The sequence below is a fragment of the Ochlerotatus camptorhynchus genome, unplaced genomic scaffold, assembly GCF_037179485.1.
Source record: "Ochlerotatus camptorhynchus isolate MF236.1 unplaced genomic scaffold, CSIRO-AGI_Acam_v1.1 ptg000330l, whole genome shotgun sequence".
Classification (NCBI taxonomy): Eukaryota; Metazoa; Arthropoda; class Insecta; order Diptera; family Culicidae; genus Ochlerotatus; species Ochlerotatus camptorhynchus.
The window spans coordinates 12,460,456-12,485,310 of record NW_027040818.1 but is presented as its reverse complement, the minus strand read 5'-3'; the positions used below and the strand labels follow the sequence as shown (position 1 = coordinate 12,485,310).

General features: G+C 40.2%; 1 protein-coding gene across 1 annotated transcript; it reads left to right on the top strand.

Moving 5' to 3' along the window:
- Nucleotides 1-1,539: 1,539 nt before the first annotated feature.
- Nucleotides 1,540-21,334, top strand: LOC135708401 (transcription factor grauzone-like). Its single transcript, XM_065230497.1, has 3 exons — nt 1,540-1,757; nt 19,864-21,069; nt 21,135-21,334. The coding sequence occupies exons 1-3, from the start codon at nt 1,644-1,646 to the stop codon at nt 21,300-21,302; spliced, it is 1,488 nt and encodes a 495-aa protein (XP_065086569.1). The 5' UTR covers nt 1,540-1,643; the 3' UTR covers nt 21,303-21,334.
- Nucleotides 21,335-24,855: the final 3,521 nt, after the last annotated feature.

Genomic DNA, 24,855 nt, shown 5'->3' with positions numbered 1-24,855 from the left:
GTAGTGTGAGAGTTCTGAAATAATATGACGATCATCCGAAAGGACTTAGTCACCTGAACAACTTTGCTGAAAACAGCAACTTTCTATATGGCCAGGCTCTCGAGATACAGTTTATATAGGAATTGCACATGCACACTAGCGCTGCGTAGTGAGAGAGTTCTGAACTAATATGGCCACCATCCGAAAGGACTTGGTCACCTGAACAACTTTGCTGAAGACAGTAACTTTCTATATGGTCAGGATCACGAAATATTCTATGTTTGAAATATGATCCATATATTATAGCGCCCGTCATAAGTAACATAAAAGTGAAGCGCCTCTAGCGGCGTAGTTCCCAATTTAACCTGAATCCAATGGCACAGGCTTGTTGGTCTAACCCAGTACAGCAACTTTGTCGAAGACAGTATAGCTTTATGTATTGAAACAAATTAGATAATCCACTACAGCCCCCATTAGTGAAAATCCCATAAGCTGTGGGTATCCTTATTCGCGGATAGCCCGGCAATAAGGATTCCTGACTGTAGTCTGTGAAGAGTTCCAAAAAAATGCAGACTAACACAAATGTTCATGATCTGGGACATCGTAAAAATATAATTAATATATTCAGTGTGGTCATGTCTACGGATTTATCCGTAGATCTACGGATTTTAGATTTAAAATAATCATAACATTCGATATAGAATAAACGCAGAAAAAACACTCAGGCGTAAATTAACAAAATATTTCGTTATTTTTTTATAATATTTTTTATTATTATTATTATATTTCGTTAAAATGTTTTAAATAAATGCAGCACTCCATTTAAATCAAATTTAAGCAATTCAGTGCCAACATTTCAAAGGGGCGTAAATGTATTTGTAAACAATGGCTTTAGCCGTCGATTTCTCGCGAATAAAAGCTCACTCATGAAAAATAATGACACCAGCAGGTAGATGAATGTTTCCTCTACCAGCTAGCATTATTATTTTGTAGAGGTAAGATTTCATTCGCGAGGAATTTACGGCTAAAGTGATTGTTTACAAAAGCAATTACGCCCCTTTGAAATGTTGGCACTGAATTGTTTGAACTGCAAGTGTCAAACTGTCAGTCTGTGTCGGCATGCATTTCGTGAAGATCTTCACCACATCTTTTCAACTAGAGGAAATGGATGTAATGTCGGCCTAAATGCCCCTAATTTGGGCCCATACATAAATTCAGCAATCGACTAAATTTTCAATAGCGACCAAAAATATCCATTAGTACCGTCCAAAGATTTTGCGACAAGCAATGCATTAGGTATAGGAAAAACGTCACGATAGGGGGAGGGAGTTAAATTTCTCCTCGATTTAGCGTGACATAATTAATGCATGGGCCAAATTTTCAAACTTGAATCTTTCGAAAAGATTTAGAAGGTCAATTCCGAGATAAATTCATACCCTAGTTCATACCTCAATAAATAAATGGAAAAAAATCGATTAAGCTAACAATCGAACCGAAATGAAAATCAGGTCGGGATCGCCCATTACTAGTACAATTTTGTTTGCATAAAAGTAACAAAGCGAGAGCATAAACTTTTAGAATGCCGGACAATTAAATAACATTTAATTTTGCTTTGAGTGATAACTTTGAATTCAGTGTGATTGTTGTTCGGCTGCAAGTGTAAAATGAACCCCACAACCACCGGCTGCAGATTGTGTTTGGATCCCTTCGGAGACAGCTTTACCACGATCGAAAATCCGGAGCTGCAGGACCAGATGAAGAAAGTGTTCCGCTTTGCGGTAAGTGTGTGGAGAAACGGTGAAGCTATTTTCTTGTTGATTGAAAGTTAACAACTGAACTACTGACTGACTGAAAAAAAAATACAAGATCGCTGATTGATAATGGATCAATTTTATCAATGACATTAATTGCAGATGAGTATAGGTGTATGGCTGTTGGTCTAAGAGATGAACCACCGGAGCTGGAAGCCTAGATAATAATAACAAACTAATTAACTAACTTCCTGAAAGACGAATGCTACTTTCTTTTGATGAGCAACGATTGGTAAAAGATCAATCACTAGATTGTGGTCCATTATCTCCGAAGGAAGTTATTAAGGACAATATTTTCATTAATATAATACTAATGGTAATTAGGGTTACCATATCAAAAACTTGAAAAGAAGGACATTTCATTTGAGGTTTGGAGATTAAGGAGGACAATCATTCCTTTTCTTAACATTAAAGGAGGACAATGAGTTTTTATCAAACGATTTAATAATATGTGCGCTAACACAAAATTCATGATTTGCAAAGGTTCAATTGAGATTGTTCATAACTTATAGTTGTTATTGATTCAAGTCATCTTCTCGCTATACTTCTGAAAAATGCATCAAACTAGCCCTCATAATTCATTTTTGATACTTGGAAATAATCTAGTCCAGCTTATTTGCATGAAAACTACAGCTTTACAGCCTTGAAACCATCTGAAATTTTATAATGTACAAAAATCAAGATACACGTCATCGCTGATTGAAACCGAAGTGACTGTTTGTAAAATCAGATACGTCGAATTGAATATTTATGCTTGGAATACCTAAAATCTCATAGAACCAGAACGTCAAAATCGAACATGTTGGAATCAATTTCTTGTTTTTTATTTTTTTTTTATTTAATTTTTCTAATAAACGGAAGTCTGGCACTGGACCATTCCGTTGCCCACGCTGTCCGCGCTGTGCAAGTGATCTATCTCTTCACGTCCTGCAACGGTACCTTGTGCGAGTACCGAGGACCAGATGGGCCTGACCCGGCTAGGTTGTTCGCCTCGATGTTCCCTGGGCCCCCGCAGTGTCCGGGAATCCATGCGTAGGTAGTGTTTGGTGGCGCAACCTTCAGGATGCCCTGGATCGAGGACCTCCGACGAAAGGGCCTTAATAACACTGTGGGAGTCCGACAGGATCAGGATTGGGCGATCCGCAGGAACCGTGACGGCATGAAGAATAGCCAGAGAACACCGAACATTGTTTTGGCAGACTTCTACTCGTTGAGGAAATGTCACCAGCGATTGCCATTCCGACTCCAGCTCTCTATCTTGACCCGTCCGTGTAACGAGGCATGTAGTTTGGGTACAATCCGGTCAGCTCTGCTACCGATCTCCTAAGGGCTACGGAATTGTCCCCGGCTCTGAACTTCTCCTTTATCCGGCTGTCGATGTTTGGTGCGGGAGATTGTCAACTCTTATCTCCGTACCAGTGAATCTTGGCCACTGGGGGGCAAATTTAAGTGAAAATTTACCAAATGGATCGCAGCCTATATGTGCGGGGGTTGACAGATGTAGTATACTCCTAGTCTCACCATCGAATGGTATTTGCTCTCACTCTTATCTAATGAGGTTAAACAAATAAATTCTGCAAACAACGCTCTTTGAAAACAATTTTATGAATATGTAACTGGAATAAATGCGAGGATTAAAAAGGAGGACATTTTCGGGCAAAAGGAGGATGTAGCAAAATTATTGAAAAAGGAGGACATGTCCTCCTTTAGGATACCATATGGTAACCCTAATGGTAATGTCGCTAAGAAGATATTGGAAATCAATGCTAAAGGTGGCCATTGACCAATTTAATAATTTGAATGAATGGTTAACCAATTTCCCTCAAATAATATAAGGTTAGTCAGTTTTTGCCGGTCAGTCTGCTTGAATGCAATTATCCCTTGGTGTACTCTGAGCACTTTGGGTTGAGATACAGTGGGGGAAATTCGTTTAAACGCAATGTCATTTTTGCGTTTATTTTCAACACAAAAGATCGAGACAAAAAATCAAATATAGTTTGTCATAGCCCATCAGAAGTCTCGTATTTGAGAACACAATTTGATTGGAAGTTCATAATGACTTTTGAAAAAATCCCAAAAAAGGTGATTTTGGGGGGGAAATTCGTTTAAACGCACTTTTAGTTTTATTAATCAAATCGAGTTCACAGTTCAAAAATCAACAATAAACAATAGTTAATACTTCGTTTGCTTTCCGTTTTTCTGAATAGTTTCGAAAATTCTGTTCGGCATTGATTTCACCAGCTTCTGCAGAGTTGTATCAGGTATCAAGCTCCAGGCTTCTCTTACGGCTGACTCAAGTTCACGAACTGTTTTAAACTGCCTTCCGCCTTTGTAAACCTGTCGTGCCAGGATGCCCCACAAGTTCTCGATAGGATTTAGATCCGGACTACGAGCTGGCCAATCCAAAAGACTGATGTCTCGTTCAGAAAACCATTTCAAAGATTGCTTGCTGACATGAATTGCTGCATTATCCTGTTGAAATACGAAATTTTCCGGCATAACGTCTTCAGTAAACGGGATCAAAACATCTTCCAGAAGCTCCAAGTACTTTCCCGAATTCATCCTGGTTGAAATGGTGGCAATAGGGGTCTTTCCATGGATCGAAAAAGCGGCCCAACACATTAGAGTACCACCTCCAAAGTTCCTGCTCAACTTAACCTGCGGAGATTTCCTCAAATCGTGCCAATAATATGCGGTGCAGTCTGGGCCGTCCAAATTGAATTTCTTCTCGTCAGAAAAAATAACATTGTCCCATTCCGTAGTCCAAGACATGTATTTTTTAGCGAAATTCAATCTGGCGCTAATGTGGGCCGGTTGAAGATTGGGTTTTTTTGCTTTTTTGGTGTACTTTAAGTGGCCACTTCCATGTAGAATCTGCCGTACACGCCTCTTAGAAATGGAAAGCCCCATTTCTTGCTTGATTTGCGCAGCAGAGAAGTTTCCAGAGTCTCCCATTTGTATGATTTGGTTTCGGACACGGTTGGTGATCTTCGAATTTCCCTTTGTTTTCTTTTTTACGCCATACGTCTTGCCTTTTTTCAGCAGGTTCCTGATTGCTGCTTCCGATCTGTGGATCACACGTGCAATTTTGCGATTGCTCTCACCGCGACTTTTGAGTTCTCGAACCAGTATTTGCTCCGACTGGCTTAAATACTTTCCTTTACCCATTTTGCCGAAAACAAGCAACAACTACCGCGCAACGCAAATTTAAACTCGTGTTAATGGCGAACGAGGGCTATACAGTGTAAATATGACAGATGCGCAAGATAACAGGAGCATAGGTACGCTCAATGCGGCTTTACGTTAGTGTGCGTTTAAACGAATTTCCCCTCTAAAATCACCTTTATTGGATTTTTTCAGAGACCACAATGAACTTCCGTTCAAATTGTGTTCTCAAATACGAGACTTCTGATGGGCTATGACAAACTATATTTGATTTTTTGTCTCGATCTTTTGTGTTGAAAATAAACGCAAAAATGACATTGCGTTTAAACGAATTTCCCCCACTGTACACAGCAAAAAAAGCAAGGTCTTGCTGACTCATAACAGAGTCGAAAGAGTCGTGACTAAATTAGAATACAAACGATTATTCTAAGTTCCCTTCATAGTTACAACCAATGTAATCTGCTTTAAAATGCTGCACAAAATATGGCATTTTGATTTCCACATTCAGATAGATCATGAAATACGTTCACTTTTGTTAAATAGAATTGAAACGACCTCCAAAAATCGTCACCATGTAGTGGTTTCCCTAACACGGTCGCCGTGTATCTCTCAATTATTTCTTAAATTGAGGGATACAAGTGTCATTTTAGATTTAGAATGGGTATGTCGATCGTGGAGACAAACTACCCTAGCACAGACATCAAACCTCAAGTGGTAATTCAAGATTTTCAAAATATTATTTTAAATTTCCTTTAAAAAAACACCAATCAAAACAAAACATGGCTTGAGTATAAAGTGGTGGAAACAAGGCCATCGTAATTTTTCCAATATTAATCTCGTGCAGCTCTCCGAAAAGTTAATAATACCGAAATGTAAACGTTACATATATAAAGTAAATCGTTACTTAAGCTGGTTTAATAGAATATGTGTGAATGATATGTACCGTGGACCTCTAGCTAATCTGAACGGCACTTCATGTATATTAACGGGGTTCATTTTTAATTTGTACTTCACGTCGAGGCTAGTGCAGTACGTATAAAACTGGTCGATAATCTGGTTCTCTTCTACACATATTCGGAACATCTCCCGGAAACTTTAAATGTTGATAAGAAATCCTACAAATCCCGTTTTATTCCGGGAATGTAGAACAGGTGCACCGTTGCTAAGCTCTTGGTAAACTCCTCAACATACTCAAATACCCTTCGGTACAGGTCGAACTTTTCGCTCGATATATGTAGGCCTTTTGAAACTTTCTGCATTGATATTCTTGCTGTTCAAATATCGAACAGGTCGTCTCCAGAACTCTACAGAAGCTTCACATTCTTTAAACGAACTATCCGATTCATTGAGGCCACTTATAGCTGACGCTCTGGTTAATGATCTGCACTGCAAGCGGAAATTTCATTTTTGAATCCTGAAAGTTCAGGTTATTTGTCTGTTAGAAAGACGGTTTCCGGTCCGGTTTGAAAATCGTTTATAAAATGTCATCATCAGTGACCGCTAAACTTCCGAGCTGAACAGATGTATTTTTGCTACAGTTCTGTGGAAGTCGAACACAAGCTAATTACCAGTGCCAACTGTGTTTTTTTCTCTTTCTGCGCATCGCTGAGCCGTTACGTGTCGCTGCGCGTCCAAACGGCTTCGCGATGGGCCGTCGAGGAAACACCTTTCGCATAGATTTTGTGAACGTGCCGAAGAAACTGGACAATGCCAAAGTTCACAAATTCTGTGCGACCATATTGGGTCTGAAGCAAGGTGAAGTGCTACGGATTCAGAACAGCAGAACCCTCGGAGTTTCTTTCGTGAAAGTCGTCGACCTAGCGTTGGCGCAACGAATCTGTGAGGAACACGACAACAAACACGAAATTACGGTCGACGGGAAAAAATATCCGTTGAAAATCACACTGGAGGAGGGAGCAGTGGAGGTGAGGCTCTACGATTTGTCCGAGGACGTGACGGATCAAAAAATCACTGATTTTCTAGGAAGATACGGTGACGTAATCGCAATACGAGAACAACGATGCGGAACCGATATCGATTTCCCTGGCATTTCGATCGGCGTTCGTATAGCAAAAATGACGGTGAAACGAAACATCGAGTCGTGGGTCACGATCGACGGCGAAGTGACGAATGTATCGTATTTTGGGCAGCTACAAACATGCCGACACTGCCGCGAATACATGTACATTGGGGCTACTTGCGTGCAAAATAAAAAACTGCTCGTGCAAAAATCATACGCCGATGCCGCAAAGCAGACGCCGTCGCAAAAAACGAGTCCAGTCGACTATAGTGCGAACCAAACCAACACAAACTCAAACCAAACCGCTCCCAATGCGAACCTAACTAAAACGAACTCGAACCAAGCTTCCCGGCCTCGGTTCGAACCAATCTCGGCCAAAGCTGTTACCATGCCACCACCGAAACAAATTCCCCAACGTCAACAACAGAAGCTGCTACCACCAGTTCTGACCGAACAGAATTTCCCCACGTTAGCCCCTACCTCGGCTTCGATTCCCCCAACGGACAGCGGGTCGTTGACTCCCTATACAAGTCAACAACCCCCCGCTAGCGGCGGAGTGGATCGCAAAACTGCTAGTGGCAAGTCCGATGGAAACGAAACAGATTCGTCTGTAGGGTCATCCAGCTCCAGAAGACACCTCCGCACTCGACCACCAGGCAAGAAGCCTCGCGTGGATGACGACTGCGACGACAAGCGAGATGGGAGTAACCAACCGTCCTAATGGCTGAGTTCTCCAGTTACAACCTCGCCACCATCAACATCAACAATATTACGAACGCAACGAAGATTGACGCTCTTCGGACCTTTGTACGAACACTGGAGCTGGATATCGTTTTCCTCCAGGAGGCGGAGAATGGGCTTCAACGTTATCTGCAATGTGGACCAAGCAAGGCGGGGAACGGCAATCGCGCTGAAAGACCACATACAATTCTCGCATATGGGGAAGAGCCTGGATGGTCGTCTCATCGCTTTGAGGGTGCACAACACGACGCTCTGCAACGTATATGCGCCATCGGGGACAGTTGTTCGTGCGGAAAGAGAAAGATTTTTCAACGGCACGATCGCGTACTACCTTCGGTACAACACTCAAAACGTCATCCTCGCTGGAGATTTTAACTGCGTGCTACGTCCGAGCGACTCAACGAGTTCCAACACAAGCCCGGCTCTCCAAGCGACCGTACGGCAGCTACAGCTTCACGATCTGTGGCTGAAATTGTACCCCACAACCCCCGCACCCACGTACATCACACACAATGCGGCATCCAGGCTCGACCGCATGTATGTCAGCGCTAGGCTTTGCGAGCATCTGCGGAGTGCTGCCACGCACGTATGCTTATTCACGGATCACAAAGCGCTAACAGCGCGCATTTGCCTTCCCCACCTTGGCCGCGAACAAGGACGCGGTTACTGGTCCCTCCGCCCTCACCTCTTAACCGCCGAGAACTTAGAGGAATTCCATGTGCGATGGCAGTTTTGGACCCGCCAACGGAGAAATTTCCCCAGCTGGATGACATGGTGGCTCTCATGTGCGAAGGAAGTCAAGTAAAGTTTTCAGGACTTTCAACGGGGAACAACAACGACTCTACGAGCAATTACGACTCGCATATGATGGCTCTTACCAGAATCCCACCATGCTGGTGACCATCAACCGCGTAAAAGCACAAATGCTCACGTTGCAGCGGCAGTTTGCGCAAAACTTCATTCGCATCAACGAGACGTTTATAGCCGGCGAGAGCATATCCACTTTCCAGTTAGGTGATAGACGACGTAAAAATACAACCATAACAGGACTGCAGAACGAACGAGGAGAGCAAATACAAGACTCTCTGGAGATCGAGCAACACATGTTTCGATACTTCAGGGACCTGTATGCGGCGGAAGAGACGAGGCAGGTGGGGGAAAAAATGTTCGAAACTGAGAGAGCTGTACCCGAGAACGACGAAGCCAACGCAGCTCTAATGGCAGAGATCAGCATTGACGCGTTGAAAAACTCCATCCGAACGTCGCAAAAACGTAAATCACAGGGGATCGATGGTTTGCCGGTAGAGTTCTACCACAAACGAAATGACAGACGACTAACTGGCGAAGAAATCAATTAAAATAATTTGGTTCACTGTAATAGAATTTTCTTAGAAGCTTGTGCCATCAGCCACCAGATGGGCTAGTATTTTTGTTTTGATTTGAACATAGTTGATTTTGTGAGCAATATGATCTTTGACAGTGTGCAAAGAGTGTATCATTTTGTCATTTTTTTATGCATTTCAGTTTAGAGTAAAGTGAAAGAGATAGAACCAAAACATTCTAGTACATTTAGTGTTGCCATGTGGTACAATCCATTAGTAGTGTTGCCATGTGGTACAAGCCAGTAGTAGTGGTGTTGCCATGTGATACACTGAAAAATTGCAATAGCAGGTGCGTCACCAAAGTTTTCGAGCCGCTCCGTCTGTCACTTCGTTTGTGGTTCTACCATAGAGGTAAGTCTAAGCCTAGTAGGTCCCGAAGAAAACTGCTCAACTTTTTGGCTCAGCTCTGGTACTATCTTCGGTCCCAAGCTAATCGATGAACCCTTCGAAACATAGGAAAATCCACGAACCCCTCATTTCATATGTCAAACTTTCATAGCGAATCAAAACAAACATTTTGTAGTACTAGAATTTCGACTAGAATAGGGTACGTTAATCGTTTGCTTGGGACCAATAGGCTAGTCAAGTAGTGAGCCAATTTAAAATCGTTAGTTTCGTATTGATTGTTGGTTCTACCTACGAACTTCCGACGTCATCTATCGAGAACTCTACTTCGTTATTAATGAAGCTATGACGAATGAGCTCCCATCTGAATTCGCCGATGGCACTATTGTGTTGGTTAAAAAGCGAGGTGGGGATGGGACAGCAAGAGCATACCGTCCGATCAGCCTGCTCAACGTCGATTTTAAAATCCTCTCCCGCGTGATGAAGGCCCGCCTGGAACGAGTACTGCGGATCCATCGAGTCCTGAGCGACTCTAAAAAATGCGTAAATACCGACCGTTCTATTTTCCAAGCTACACTCTCGCTCAAAGATCGTATTGCGCAGCTAATCGCGAGGAAGCAGAAGGGGAAGATGATCTCGTTCGATCTTGACCACGCGTTCGATCGGGTCTCTCATGAGTTCCTGCATCGGACCTTGCTCTCTCTGGGCTTCAACCAGGGTTTCGTCTGTTGGCTCTCTCGAGTCGCTGCTGCCTCTTCATCACGGCTGCTAGTGAATGGGTGCCTCTCAGAGCCGTTCCATATAGAACGGTCCGTACGTCAGGGAGACCCGATGTCGATGCTGCTGTTCGTGCTCTATCTTCATCCCCTCCTCACACGGGTGGAGCGTGTATGCGCTGGTGACCTTTGCGTTGCGTATGCTGATGACATCACGGTGATTGCCACCTCAAAACACACGATCGACCGTATTTATCAGCTGTTTGGTAGCTTCGAGATCGTATCCGGGGCAAAGCTAAATCGGCTGAAAACAGTGGCGATCGATGTTGGTTTCAGACTGATGAACGTCATCGGCCGTGCAAACGACCCAAACTGTCAGCACTGTGCGGTAGGAATCGAGACTTTGCAACATAAGTTTTGCGAATGCCCTCGAGTTGCTGCAACTTGGGCACACATCCAGCGAAAATTGACGACGACGCTCGGCGGCTGGCAGAGGCTGAGCTTCGACGATCTTGTACGGCCAATCTTGGGTAACATGACAACAGCGAGAAGAAATTATATTTTAAAAACGTTCATTAAGTACCTACATCAACTTTGTCAATGTGAATATTAATAATATAATCGATGTAGACGAGCTAGATTTCATTTTGAATCTAGAAGATTGATATATTTTTTTAAATATCTTGAATATGTTATTTATTGCAAGACCTAAATAAACAATGATGGGCCTAGACGGAGTTGGCTTAAGGTTACAATCCATGGCGTTGGCAGTTGATATATTTGTACATAGCGGTACCGTAGAACGTTACTGCAATAATTGTCACTCTCGCGTCGTAAAGGCTTTTCAGACCTATCTATTTTGTTGGTCTTCAGCATTCATTCCAGCATTCTAGAAGTACATCACCGGTACCTTCCAGCTTTCTTCCCAATCTGTGGCCATTAATACTAACGTACCTTCTGCTGGTAACGAATGGTTTGGAGGCTCGTTTCCGTTAAATTCGACAACTCCTTCCAATCGTTTTAAGTGTTGATTCCATTCCAAATGTTGGCGGATGTCGTCTTCTCGTCAGCCAGGGCTAACTAACGTTTCCCCAGTTATTCCTGACTCGCTTACATACCAGAAAATAATTATTGTTCGTTCGCGTGGTAAGGTTCCGTGAAATACTTCTCGTACACTGAGGCAAATAGACTTAAGAATTTCATAAGGCTCGACTTATGAACGACACATATGAATTTCATAAGCACGACTTATGAAAGATTTTCGTCTAACATAAGGTAGCTGTTATACGCCTTTAGCAGGGTGGCCAGTGAATTTTCATTTTGAAATTCCCGGTTTTTTCCCGGTTCAAATCTTAAAAAATTCCCGGTTCAACAAAAAAAAAACAAAATTTAACGCATTTTTAAGAACGTGCTGAAAGGAATTTAATGAAAAGATAAAAAAGTGATTTAAGAAGATTCCCAAGATTTGTGTAGAGTCTGAAACTAGAACCACAGACAAACAGACATAGCTCATTGAATATTTCTCACTTTAAAACATCGTCGCTAAAACATTACCGCCATCTGTTGAGTACACCATGGTGGGTAGTACGCTGAACAGATGGCGGTAGTGCGAAAACGTCAAACGCAAGGAAATTGACTATGACAGGTGACGGTACTCCCGCATAAGCGCGAACCATAAATTGACCTTACCGATAATGGTTATAAATTGTTTATAATCCCTGGTAAACTTCAACTGAAATGGTTATGGAACTTTACATGAACGTTTATCATAAAACCATTAATGGACCTTACTGACTACCATAACCATAACCATTAATGTTCTCAAACCATAAGTAAAAACGTTCTAATATAGTTCTCTTTCCGAAAATGTATGGAGAAAACAAGAATTTGGAATGGTAATGGTTCTTAACAACCCATTATTTGTAAGGTCCGCTTCCAAAAAACCATAACACATAAGGTTAAAACTTTATCACACAAACGTTCATGTAAGGTTCCATAACCATTTCAGTTGAAGTTTAGCAGGGATTATAAACAATTTATAACCATTATCGGTAAGGTCATGTGATGGTTCGCGTTTATGCGGGCTACCAACCACTATACGTTTAAATTGACCTACTTGTGAGTGTTATGTCTGTTTGTCTGTGCTAGAACTTTTTTTTCAAAATTTTTGATTAATAACAATCTTTGTGATGCAAGATTTGGAGTAAAAATAATTAAAATGCAAGATTTTGAAAAAAAAAAATTCAAGGTCAAAGATTTAAAAAAAAATATACTATGAGTCGCGGAGTCATAATTGTCACGCTCTGAGACTTGGAAGCATTTTAAGGGTTACAAAATATTACAAAACAATCTATAGAATTTAGCGGGAAAACCCTGGAATTTTTAGTATAATTTAAAAAATTTAAAGTGTTGATTTCAAACAAAAATAGGAAGGATTCCCACACAGTTTTCGATGGAGAAGTTCTGAGCAGATTTCCAGAATTATTCTGACATGAAATCCTTAGAATATGTTAGATGAATTTCCAAGGATTTCTGTGGAGAAGAATGCAAGTTCTAAATTAAATTGTTTGGTAAATTTAGAAGATTTAAAAAGGAGTTGTGAAAAACAAAACTTTGCGGAAAATCCCTATACGTGATTCTGAAGAGATTTGTATGACAGATGATTTTAAGAAGAATTTCAAGCAAATTATGATCATAATTCAACAAGAAACATAGTTCTAAGAGTGCTCTGGCAATAATTTCAACCCTAGTGCGATAGATTCATCACAGAACTCCAACAAAATTTATTGCAAGAAATTTTCTGATAATTAGAAAGAAATTCTTTAAAATACTCCAAGGGGTTTCTAAATAAATTTTCAAAAGATTCCTGCTGTTTTCAATTGATAGATTTTCAAAGAAAAAAAAAGTCTCCGGATAGGCTCAAGGGAATTCTAAGAAGGATTCCAATTAAATTCTTAGAAGGGGTTGCAAGGAAATTCCAAAAAGAATTCAACGGTAATTATTAAGCGGAGTGTTTTTTGGATTATTTCTGAACAATTTCAAGATAATTCAGAGCAGAATTCCAAGTTAATTCTGGAATTGATATCATGAGAATTTTGAACAACGAAAAATTAAAACCCTGAAAAAAATAATTCAATTTTGGTTATAAAAAATATTTGTTTCTTAAGTCCAGCATCTTCAATATTTTCTTTTAAGGACCATGCACTTTACATCTGAAATAGAGACGACTGAAATCAATTTACAATATTGCTGAGTGATTAAATTCTTAAAACAATAAGACGGGAAACTGAAGAAAATTATGCAGCAAATAGAGCAAAACATTCATTTGTTAAAGGATCACTCTGTTTTGATGGTTTATTTTGAAATTCTGGTGTAAAAATATGTTCTTATGGTATTATGGTTAATTCATTTTTCCCGGTTCTTTAACTGAATTCCCGGGTTTTTCCCGGTTTTGCCGGTTACTTTTCAAATTCACGGATATTTCCCGGTATTCCCGGTTTTCCCGGTTTGCTGGCCACCTTGCTTTAGCCATTCCATTAACCAATTCCAAAGCGTCGACAGACGAGTAGTCCAGACCTAGGACCCGTAATTTCAACGTCCATGGTTCGGTTTCAGTCTGCTCAATTTTATTATTTTTTTGTCAACATTATTTTTCATAAGGCAAATCTATGAAATTCATACCGATTTCTTGTGGCTAAAATTCATAAGTGGTTCTTATGGAATTCTTACGTTCTTTTGCCTCGGTGTATATACCGATAAGCTTTGGCTGAATAAAAGTGCAAGGTTTCGCTACGAGGCTCTCACTTCTTCTGCATTAATAGCTTGGTTGGTTGCGCTGAAAATGTTGTCCAGTAATAATATTTTTAACCAATTGTTTATATAATAACTTTGTTTAATTTACCCCCAAAAGAGTGTTTGCGGTTTTTTGACAAGCAAACTTTCCATCCTTTCAATATGCTCGTTAAAATTAATACCTTTTATGGTTCGACGATGCCGTAGTGAATAATTCTTCGCTGCTTTCCATGCCACGTTTAGTACATATGGTCCGGTCTGTCTTGATGAGAGCAGCTCCCTATTGGTCCCAAGCAAATCGAATAACGTACCCCATTCTTGTCGAAATTGTAGTACTACAATATTAGCGAATTTGTTTATAATTCAGTTTCAACCTGGATCGGGTATCAAGATCGGGTCTGCTTGGTTTCTGACAAACGTCAATTTGATCGTTTGTTTTTAAAACCTACCACAGGGTGAGGTTACCGACAAAAAGTTCGGTTTCGCACTGGGTTCTTCTTTGTTCTTTCTTTCCTTTATTTAAAGTCGGTCTCTGTTCTGCAATCTAGTGCCAATTGTAGTCGCTATATTTATAGTCTGGCGGATAGAATTTCGATCTATCAAAAAGCGAACAAATTCAATATATTGTAGACAAACAATTGAAAATGTCCTATCAACTTTAATAAACAAAACGTTGATTATTCTTTCCTCGAAAATCGAAAGCAAATTACCGGCAACATCGGATAGGGGCTACAAAATGGTGAGTTGACAACCTGGAAGGAGCGGAATACCTAGCCCTGGTCCTCACAAGTTCCTACTTCACGCCTCCTCGAGTCATATGATAACGAAAGACTACCAGCTGAAACATGGACACAGCTGGTTGGCGTAGCCTGGGCAATGTTGCCAGTCCGGCAATAGCAAAGTGAAGAGGTGCGACGCGAACACTGGCGCGGTAACCATAGTACGGTGATAGAGGAAATAATTCACCAAACCTGAGCGTCTGCTCACCATGGAGGTGCGGCTCAAAACGGCGTCTGTTCTCCATGTTAGGAGCGGCTGATCACCGTCCTAGTGCCAGCGTGGGACTCTAAACAGAGCTGTGCACGATGGTCCCCCGGCGAGACAGGGGGTTGGGGCAGGCCCAACAAGCCGCCCTGGAAAAAAAAACAAAGTTGCAAATACCGAAGAAAGAAATACGGATCGGAACAATCGGCACAGACCTACGCGACGAAATAAGGACTACGATTGGAAACTCGGAACATGGCATGGATCGAGTAGAGTGGAGACGACTTCTTCGGACAGCAGAGGACAACAAGGCCTTAGCCTGATTGGTAAGGTAAGTATCGGATAGGGGAAACTTTCCCTAACCCAACAGGGCTGGTAGCAGGTCACTTTTTAGTGACTTGGTCACTATTTTAAAGTTAGTCACTAAAAAGTCACTTTTTTACCTAAAAGTCACTAAAGTCACTATTTCTTAAAATTTAGTCACTAAAGTCACTATTTTACGACTAATAATGTCAAGAGTAAATAATATGCCTTTAAAAAATTACATCAAGTAAGTAACAGATTGATTTAGCAACAAATTTGTGTTAAAAGATTTATTAAAAATCAGCGTGTAAAGTTCGACAAAAAAGAGTTGCGAACTGTTCAATTGGTGCTGATGGAATCACTAATATTTTTATTTTTTTCATCTTCGTGATCTTGACATTCAGGTCCGTTATCTTCGATTTTTTTCCAGACCAGATTATACAATTTCTAAGTTTTTCCTTTGCCTTGTGATCTCGAAATAGTCAACATTTTATCGCAAATTTCAGGGGTTTCGATAAAAAATCTGATTCCAACATCCTGGCTTCTTTACTTCGTGATCTTGGAAGTTTTCCAAGTCTTAGTTATTTCGAATAATGATCTAGGAAATTTTAATTGCGCTAGACATTTTTTCAAAGACTATAATTTTGAAAAATCTTTGAAGCTCGGTATCTTTAATATTCGTCCAAACATTTCATTTTAGAAATAAAATCTATGTCCAAGATCATAAAATGTTATTTACGTTTCAAAGGTATTTAAATTCTTTAAGGACAGTGAACTTACATTCCATGTATTCAAAATATGATAATTATTCCGGGTCGTTTCTTAACTTGTTTGTCTTAAAGATTTCGAATGCTTAAGTCCCATCATTGAAAAATTGGTCCAAAATCTCTAAAATGTATCCCGGAATCTATAATTTTTTTTTCGATTCCCAGAGGTTAAGTCCGGGACGCATGGAAAATATTCTTCACGGCAAATAAATCTGGCTCATATGTGAGTCCCGGTCACTAAAAGTCGCATTTGAGTAAATTTTTATTCAAATATGAGCAAATATCACACATATTTGAATGACATTTATTCATATATGAGTGACATTTACGCATCTTTGAGTAAAAAATGACTCATTCTTGTGACATACGTTTTTGCAAATTTAAGTGAACTTGACTCCAATATGAGTAAGATTGCATTCACGATCTTTCCATCTTGGAAAATTTTCCTCGTTCCGGAAGATTTCTTCTTGGACAAAAAAGGAATAAATTTACGTATAAGCAACTCATTTAATAATAAATTCATAAATTAATAGTAAAAACAATATTTTGTGTACTTTAAGGGTAAACCGTAGAGTGGAAAACAATTATAAAAAGAGCTAAATTTTCAAATTTGGGGTGGCATAAAACAAAAATCAAATTTGCATTAGCCATAATCATGGTTAACAGCAAATTCCAATTTGTAATTTCCCGGGGTTTTCCCCTAATTTTGGTGATTTGGCCGGTTGTTTTGAGATCGAAGAATTCATCATAAGATTCGTTTCGAAAAAACTTACTGAAACTTCCTTACATACTCCTTGCATTCTATTTAGAATTAGTCTGAATATTCCTTATAATTTTTATGCAATTCTCCTCAGAATCGTCATACAATTCTGCTTATAATTATATTGGAGCTCTCCACTAAATTCTTCTGAAAATTCGCTTGAAATTCTCCTCAGAATACATTTGAAATTCTTCTCAGAATACCTTTGAAATTCTTCTCGAGATGCTCTTGGAAATAAACTTGGAGTTCTCATTAAAATCATCTCAGAATCTCTTTGGAATTGTTCCTTCAAAATTCGATTCCCTTGGTATTTATCGTGAGAACTCTCTTTAGAGTTCGCTTGATATTATCTTAAATTTTTTTAAAATTTCCTTCGAATTGTCATCACAATTCTTCTAAAAACTTATTTTGAATTATCATTTGAAATCAATCTGGAATTTTCCAACAGAACTACCTGAAGATCCTACTCTGAACGTCTGAAGTCCCACAAATGACTGGGAGTTCTAGTGAAATCTCTCTTAGAGTTCTTAAAAAAAAGATCTATTGGTATTTTTCTCTAAAAAAACATTGTTGTTATCATCCTAAAATCTTTTCAAAATTTTCATAGTATTTAGTTCTTTAAAGCGATTGTTTCCTGGAAACATTTTCCAGTCCAGGGTCTTGCAATTGTTTAAAAGTCCAGAATCTTATTTTTCCCGGTTTGTCATCGAAATTCACGGGCTTTTCTCGATTTTTTCCCGGTGAGTTCGAATTCGCGTCTTTTTCCCGATTTTCCTAACAAAAAAAAATAATTTTTCGAGCAAATGATGGGATCGGTTAACCATTATTTGTTTTACTTTAAAGGAGCATGAAAAATGCTCAGCATGGGTTGTGATTGTAAGTTTATAAAATTTCTCGTAGTGGGTTGCAATCAACTAAATATTGTAACCATTTTTTTCCGATCAATAAATGTCACTATTAGTCACTTTTTATTGCTTTAAAGTCACTATTTGGTCACTATTTTCGTTATTTTAGTCACTAAAGTCACTACTATTATATTACATATCCACTACCAGCCCTGCCCAAAGATAGTGTTAGTTTGCATAGGCGAGCCTTGAATCACGAGAAAACGGTTTCCGAAATTTTGTTCGCAATAGCTGATGTGCTCTTTTCTGTTGTTGGTCGTGATTTGCTCGATTGTTTCCACTATTTGACAGCTCAATTGATTCCCGAGATTCTATCCACCAGACTATGAATATAGCGACTATAGTGCCAATCACCGACGGATATGGATAGCCATCCATTGACGACAAGCTTCCAAACCTGCGTAGGATATAACACCATTTCAACAACACACATGGGCCGGGACCAACGGCTTTACTTCCCTTCTGAAAGAAGACGTGACCAGAGATTTTTATGCCATAGAAAAATCCCACCGACCTCGGCTGGGGTTGAACCCAGACCTATTGGGGTGAGAAAGCAGTAACGCTTACCACTACACCACCGGCGCCGGCTAAAAAGAATCCTCTCCAACTGAGTTGGAACTGGTTCCAACCCCAATAATAAACAAATTCGCTATATGTTTGTTTTGATTCGCTATGAAAGTTTGACAGATAAAATGAGGGGTTCGTGGATTTTCCTATGTTTCAAGGGATGCATCGATTACCTTGGGACCGAAGATAGTACCAGAGCTGAGCCTAAAAGTTGAGCACGTTTCTTCGGGACCTTTTCTGCCGGTAACCGCAAGTCAGTCCCATCTGTATTTTTATCAATTTTGAGTTAGCATCATTATTCAGTTCATCTTTCTATGTTTTTTTAGATGTGCTATTGAAAAAAGGTGGTTTGTTCAAGAAAAATGAAAAACAATACCTAGTCAAATTGTCCCACAGCGTAAAGTAACCGCAAGTCAGTCCCATTAGAAAAAAATATGTTAGAAATGTTAGACAGCATCATGAGATTTGTCCCAAGACCGATTTTGTCCACTTCCCCTTGAGTATCTGGAACATGTCCGGATGTGGCCAATATAGTTCTTACGATACTCAGTTTGACCGCCAATGTATATGGCTTTGAATTCTCATGTGATTTGATGTATCGCTTGATGGATTTTGATTTAAAAAGGATTTACCACTTCCCCGGAGATACCCGGAACATGTCCGGGTGTGGCCAACATGGTGCTGGTCACTCAGCATGGCTCTTATTGATCTTATTTTTTAATTCTCATGTAAATTGATTTATCGCATGGTGGGTTTGGCACGTTTATGAAAAGCTCTGGTCTGATGAAGACCCATACTTTCCGGAATATGTTCCGACCATTGCTCTGGAACCAGCGGAACAAATCCAGAAATATTCAATAACGTTTTATGGGACCATTGTATCTTTCTACTGTTCAATACTAATGGAGCATCGTCATGGAATTGTGACTGACTTGCGGTTATTTTTCTCATTGACGTTAAATGTAATCGCAAGTCAGTCCCACTCAGATTTTGGCCATAAAATAAAAATTGCACGATATTTTTCCAATATTTTTTGGGTAAACATAGATGCATTCTATCAAATTGTACGTTTATTTTTAAATTTATCCCTCCAAAATAAGTGTCAAATCAGAAAACTTTTAAAATCTTTGAACGCCGTTTTCTCATTTCCAGTTTTTTACAGATGGGACTGACTTGCGTCTCAGAGTTACCTATATGGTACCAGAGCTGAGCCAAAAAGTTTTTTTTTTTTTTTTTCCTTTGGTTTGTTTTTTCCGTCGATCTTGTTTTCCGTGCTGAGCACCAATGCTACCGACGTGCCAGGAAGGCAGCTTCCACACCTGGACCCTACCTATCGACCCATCAATTCATGAACCGGGGACCAACGGCTTTACTTCCCATCCGAAGGAAGGCGTGATCAGAGATGTTATGCCTCAGAACATCCCGGCGGCGCCGACTGGGATTGAACCCAAGCCTGCTGGGGTGAGAGGTAATCACGCTTACCACTACACCACCGGCGCCGTTAAGCCAAAAAGTTGAACACGTTTCTTCTGGACTTTCTGAGTTACACAGAGTTAGCTCTATGATAATATTAGATAAATCCTTAAGGAAACTGTGTTCTTTTCTTTCTCTCTTTCCCCCATTCAGGTTGAACCCAGACAAGGATACTGCTCTGGTGTGTGCCAAAGCTGTTCGTACACCATCTCCGAGTTCCACCGATATTCGGAGCGAGTACGCCAGAATCAAGAACAACTGCTAAGCGGAACATCAACCACCTCTGAACCAACCATGGAATATAAGCCTACCGTCGAATTGATCATCAACTCCGAGCATCAGGAACAGACGGTGGATGATCCTCCGGAATCCAAAACAGAGAGCTCCAAACAGGTAGATCAATGTGCAAGTTCAGTCGCAGACAAACTAGAACTTAAAATGGAAATCTCAGATGAGGTACTTCAATTTGCAACTGCTGACGAGGAACCTCTTCTGGAAAAACTAAAATCTGAAAATTCCGATTCGGATGAAAATGAGCCAACAACTTCGAAACAACACCCTACGGAGTCGCAAGAGGAAATGGACGAAGAAGATCGACTTGCCAATGAACAATTCGCCATGACCTGCGATCTTTGCAACTCGCCGACATTATCCTTCAACCTGCTCCATAGACATTTCCAGGAAAAGCACAATCGCCGTAGGGCTTACATAATCTGCTGCAACAAGAAGTATTCGAAGAAAGCTTCAATCCTGGATCACATCCATTATCACATCAATCTGGATGCATTCCGGTGCAAGCTATGCAGCAAAAAGTACGACGACAGAGAAACCCTAAACAAGCACATGCAGAAGACTCATTCAAGCGAAAATCATCGCCCTCACCGGTGTGATCGCTGTCCGCGGACTTTTAAGGAGAAGGGTGATCTGGATCTGCACAAGGAACAGCATAAGAATATCCCGTGTCCTCAGTGTGACAAGTTTTTCTGCAGCGCGGGGTCCCTGAAGACGCACAAGATCAACTACCACGGTAAGGATCGTTCCAAGGTGTGCGACGTCTGTGGCCGGAAGTTCAAAAGCAAGGAAGGCTTCCAACAGCACATGAACGAACAGCACATGGGAATCGAGGTAGAGCGACTGAAGTGTCACGTCTGTCAACGGTCGTTGAAGGGCCGGAAGAACCTTCGCAATCACATGAAGGTTGTTCATGGCAACAATGAGCGGGAATTCGAGTGCGACAAATGCCTGCATAAATTTGCTTCCATGAGTGACTTGAGAAGTCATCTGACCATAGTGCATGAGGAGGCAAAACACGAGTGCAACATTTGCGGCAAAATGTTCAAACGGGCGTTGGGCTTGAAGGTGAGTGGTGGCTGATGTGCGTATCACCTAGGTATCTAGAGATTAATTTGGTTTGTATATTTCAGGAACATCAAGCTACCCATACCGGTGAAGTGCTGTATAACTGCGAGTTTTGTGAAGTAACGACAAACTGCAGAGCGAACATGTATAAGCACGTCAAGCGGAAGCATTCGGTGGAGTGGGAACAGAAACAGTTGAATTCAGCTCAGCCCCAGGAGAACGACACTGCTTAGACAGATGAGCCTTGTATTGATTAGAAGTAGTGATCGAATATGTAATATTAACTGGTTTGATGAAATCGTAATTTATAATTATCCGTGTGGCCATTTGAAGAATCCTTGTTCAATCTCACATAATTTTTTTTCCAAAGCAATACGCGGCAGATTTAAAAAAATAGTTAATGTCCCACGGATTTTTGGGATGAACACTTATAGCGAATTTGTTTATTATCGGGGTAGGAACGTTTGTCAGAAAACAAGCAGAGCCGATCTTGATACCCGATCCAGGTCTGAATAATAAACAAATTTGCTATAAGAGAGTTTTAACTTGAACTGCAAGTCAATTGTGTGGATTCAGAGTAAAAGTTGTAAGTACCTCTGCGGAGAAGTCCATGGTGATTGTGAAGAGATTTCCAAGATCCGTGGAAAATACCAAGGGAATCGAATTTTTAGGGTACAGTTCCAAAGGAATTCTGCGAAGAGTCTTAAGGAAATTCCGGGGATAATTTCAAGGGCATCTTGAGAAGAATTTCTTGATAATTTTAAGGAGAATTTAAGAAAGATTCTACAGGAGAACTTCAAGATAATTCCTTAGCTCAATTTTAAGACTATTCTGAGGTGAATTGCATGGGAATTCTAATGAGATTTTAAAAAATAGATGGAAGATTCAGTAAATGCTTAAAAAGTTTAAAATTTGAAGACAATCCAAGGACGAATTTCATGAATTTATTGGAATGTTCTGCAGATAATTTCAAGACTGTTTTAAGAAATTTTTAAGGGACTCCGATAGAGAATCTTAAATTTATTTTAGTAGATTTCAAAACATAGCTCTGTGAAGGGAACCTCACTACTATTGACAGCATGGCATTACCCATAAATAATATTCTTTAGTCCTGTATGCCACTAGGCAAACGAGCTCCTTTTCAATCATCGAGTTGTTATTACCATGTAGTCATATCGATGGGGGCGACTCTATCTCCGATGCAGGAAAGATTTTGATTTGCTGTGGTTAGCTGCGCACACGTTGACTAGATAGAAAGAAGATTGATGACGATTTCCTGCCAAAAGATGATGCTCGATGCAAGTAGATGCGAAAAAAGATAGAAGTTTTTCCGAAGGTTCATTCGCTAGTAGTGTGAGATTTTCGAGCATCTAGAATTGAGGTTTAGATGTGTCGCCCCCTCTCGAGTCATATTAACAAATAAAGCGATTGACGAATCTTGAATATGGATGGGCCTGAGATTAGACTCATGATGTTCTGCTCAGTAAGCAAAACCGATCGCTCTAAGGCCACCGAGCCCCTCATATCACATCATACCTTTACTCGAGTTGTTCTACCTATTTAAACAAGGCACCCTTTCATTTTATTAGCACAATTTCCATACAAAACTTTCCAGCTCTTCATTATTTTAAACCTTGCCATAAATTATATGAAGAGTTAGTATGTAGACCGTGGACCCCCGGTAATTTGACCGTTTTTAATCTGAACACTTTTTAATGTGAACACGCCGTGCAAACTAAAAATGGCTCACCCATCATGTAGCTCATGGAATGCAGTAAAGGAAAATGGAACGTTGTGAAACGGAACGCAGAATCAAAACAAAACAGCAAATAAGGCTACCAGAAACACGATTTTCTGTTGCTCATAGGGTTATTAGAAATTCAAATTCAAAATGAACTCCATCATTAATATCGAGGGGGCGTCACATCTAAATCGCAATTCTAAATGCTTAACAAATCTCACACTAGCGAAATAATCTATGGAAAATCTTCTTTAATTTCCCGCATTTACTTGCATCGTGCATCATCTTTTTGCAGGAACAACCGGTGGAAACTAACGATTTTAAATTGGCTCACTACTTGACTAGCCTACCTACTAGTTACCTCTATGAATAAACTACAACATGGTTAGGTTTCTATTTCAGTGCTTTATTGCAGTGATGACCAAAATGCGGCCGCACTTGGTGCTTGGAACTCTATGATGCAACAACTTCAGCTTGAATTTCTTTTTGCATTTCGAATGTATGGCTGAAATGTTTAGGAAATACGCAAAATTCAACTTAAAACATGACCATCGAACAAAGACACAGCTATTGAAAAAAAAGGGCCTGAACACCACTGCATTATTGGATCTCCGCTCCATAATCGAATGCCCGCACCTTGCCCTTGACATCACTGAAAAGGTTTTGTGCAATGGTGGGGCCGACTTCTTTGATACTTTTACCCACTGTTTCTTCAAAGCCAGCTCGTTTGCCAACACCTTAGGTGTTTTACGAAATCTGGCCTTCATGATAGCTCAAAATTTCTCAATCGGGCGAAGTTCCGGCGAGTTCGTCGGGTTGACGTCTGTTGGCACAACCAACAACCAACGGCGCTGCTGGAGACACTCGTCTCGGTAGATCTACCCGCTGATGGTACCCGTCGTGATGTATGGCTGGCTCATCTTGCCGCGGATCGAAAGATTCGACCGACGCTTGAACAAACTCAACACTTTCCTGGCCTTCACCGGGTCAGCTGTCTTCGGTTTTCTGCCGCAGCCTGCCCGCCGCTGGGTTGTATGGGTCTCCTTGAAATACTTCACCACCCGGGTCGAATGATGGATTTCCAGGTGTTTTGCTGGTCTACCGAGCACTCGGAATGAGCGCTCCGTACATCATTGAATCAATGTAGAGATAAGTATGAGATGGTGTTAGGGTAAACGCTCCTATAGTTGCGGAACGTTAGAAGCGTTAGGTTCCTATAGTTGTGTACGGAGTCTCCATACACAACTACAGGGCTGTTACAAGATCTTTAAAATTTGATCCGCGAAATCCGTGATTCCTCAAAAGAAATCCGCGACTTCAAATACTAATCCGCGACAGATAAAAAACTGTTTTCATTGCTTGTAAATACCATTTGCATTACTACTACATGGTATTAGTGGCTTACTGCTTATAGCATATTAGTTATTTGCTTGCTCTCAACTTAGTGTTTTGAAGCGCTTCAACATTTTAATCGAGAGCTTTCTATGCCTGTACAATCCGATGCCCAAGGAAGTCGAGAAATCTTCCATCCCAAAAAATGCATAGATCGAACGGGAATCGAAGCCAGCTTCCTCCAGCATAGACTTGCTTTGTAGCTGCGCCTCTACCGACTGAGCTAAGGGAGTGTGCACCATTTTGAAAAAAAAATAACAATTTATTATGTTCTTGCTAGTATAAATTCTGACTATTTAGTGAACATAATAAAACACATTATGAGATTCAAATGAATAAAAGTGACATAGCTTTTCTGAAACATTATTTGAACTGAAAATTAACTTTAAAATCATCATGAATCAAAACGAATTACCAAGCAATAAATATAATTTGAGATTTTCATTTTTAACAAAATTAATACTGCTTAGGAGTTTAGAGGAAATTTTTAAGGTAATTCGAACCAAAATTCAAAAACAAAAAATCTGAATTCCGAGGATAACTCTAACAACATCTTGAGGATCATTTCTAAGGAATTCTGATGATTATTACAAAAATATTCCGGTGATAATTTTTAGAATAAAAGAACTTTCCAAGGAAATTATGAGGATTTT

What these genes read in the sequence shown, in the direction of transcription:
- LOC135708401 (XM_065230497.1), top strand. Translation starts at nt 1,644, where the DNA reads ATGAACCCCACAACCACCGGCTGCAGATTGTGTTTGGATCCCTTCGGA. An exon ending in AGAAAGTGTTCCGCTTTGCG is followed by an intron (nt 1,758 to 19,863) that starts GTAAGTGTGTGG and finishes TCCCCCATTCAG; the next exon opens with GTTGAACCCAGACAAGGATA. An exon ending in AACGGGCGTTGGGCTTGAAG is followed by an intron (nt 21,070 to 21,134) that starts GTGAGTGGTGGC and finishes TGTATATTTCAG; the next exon opens with GAACATCAAGCTACCCATAC.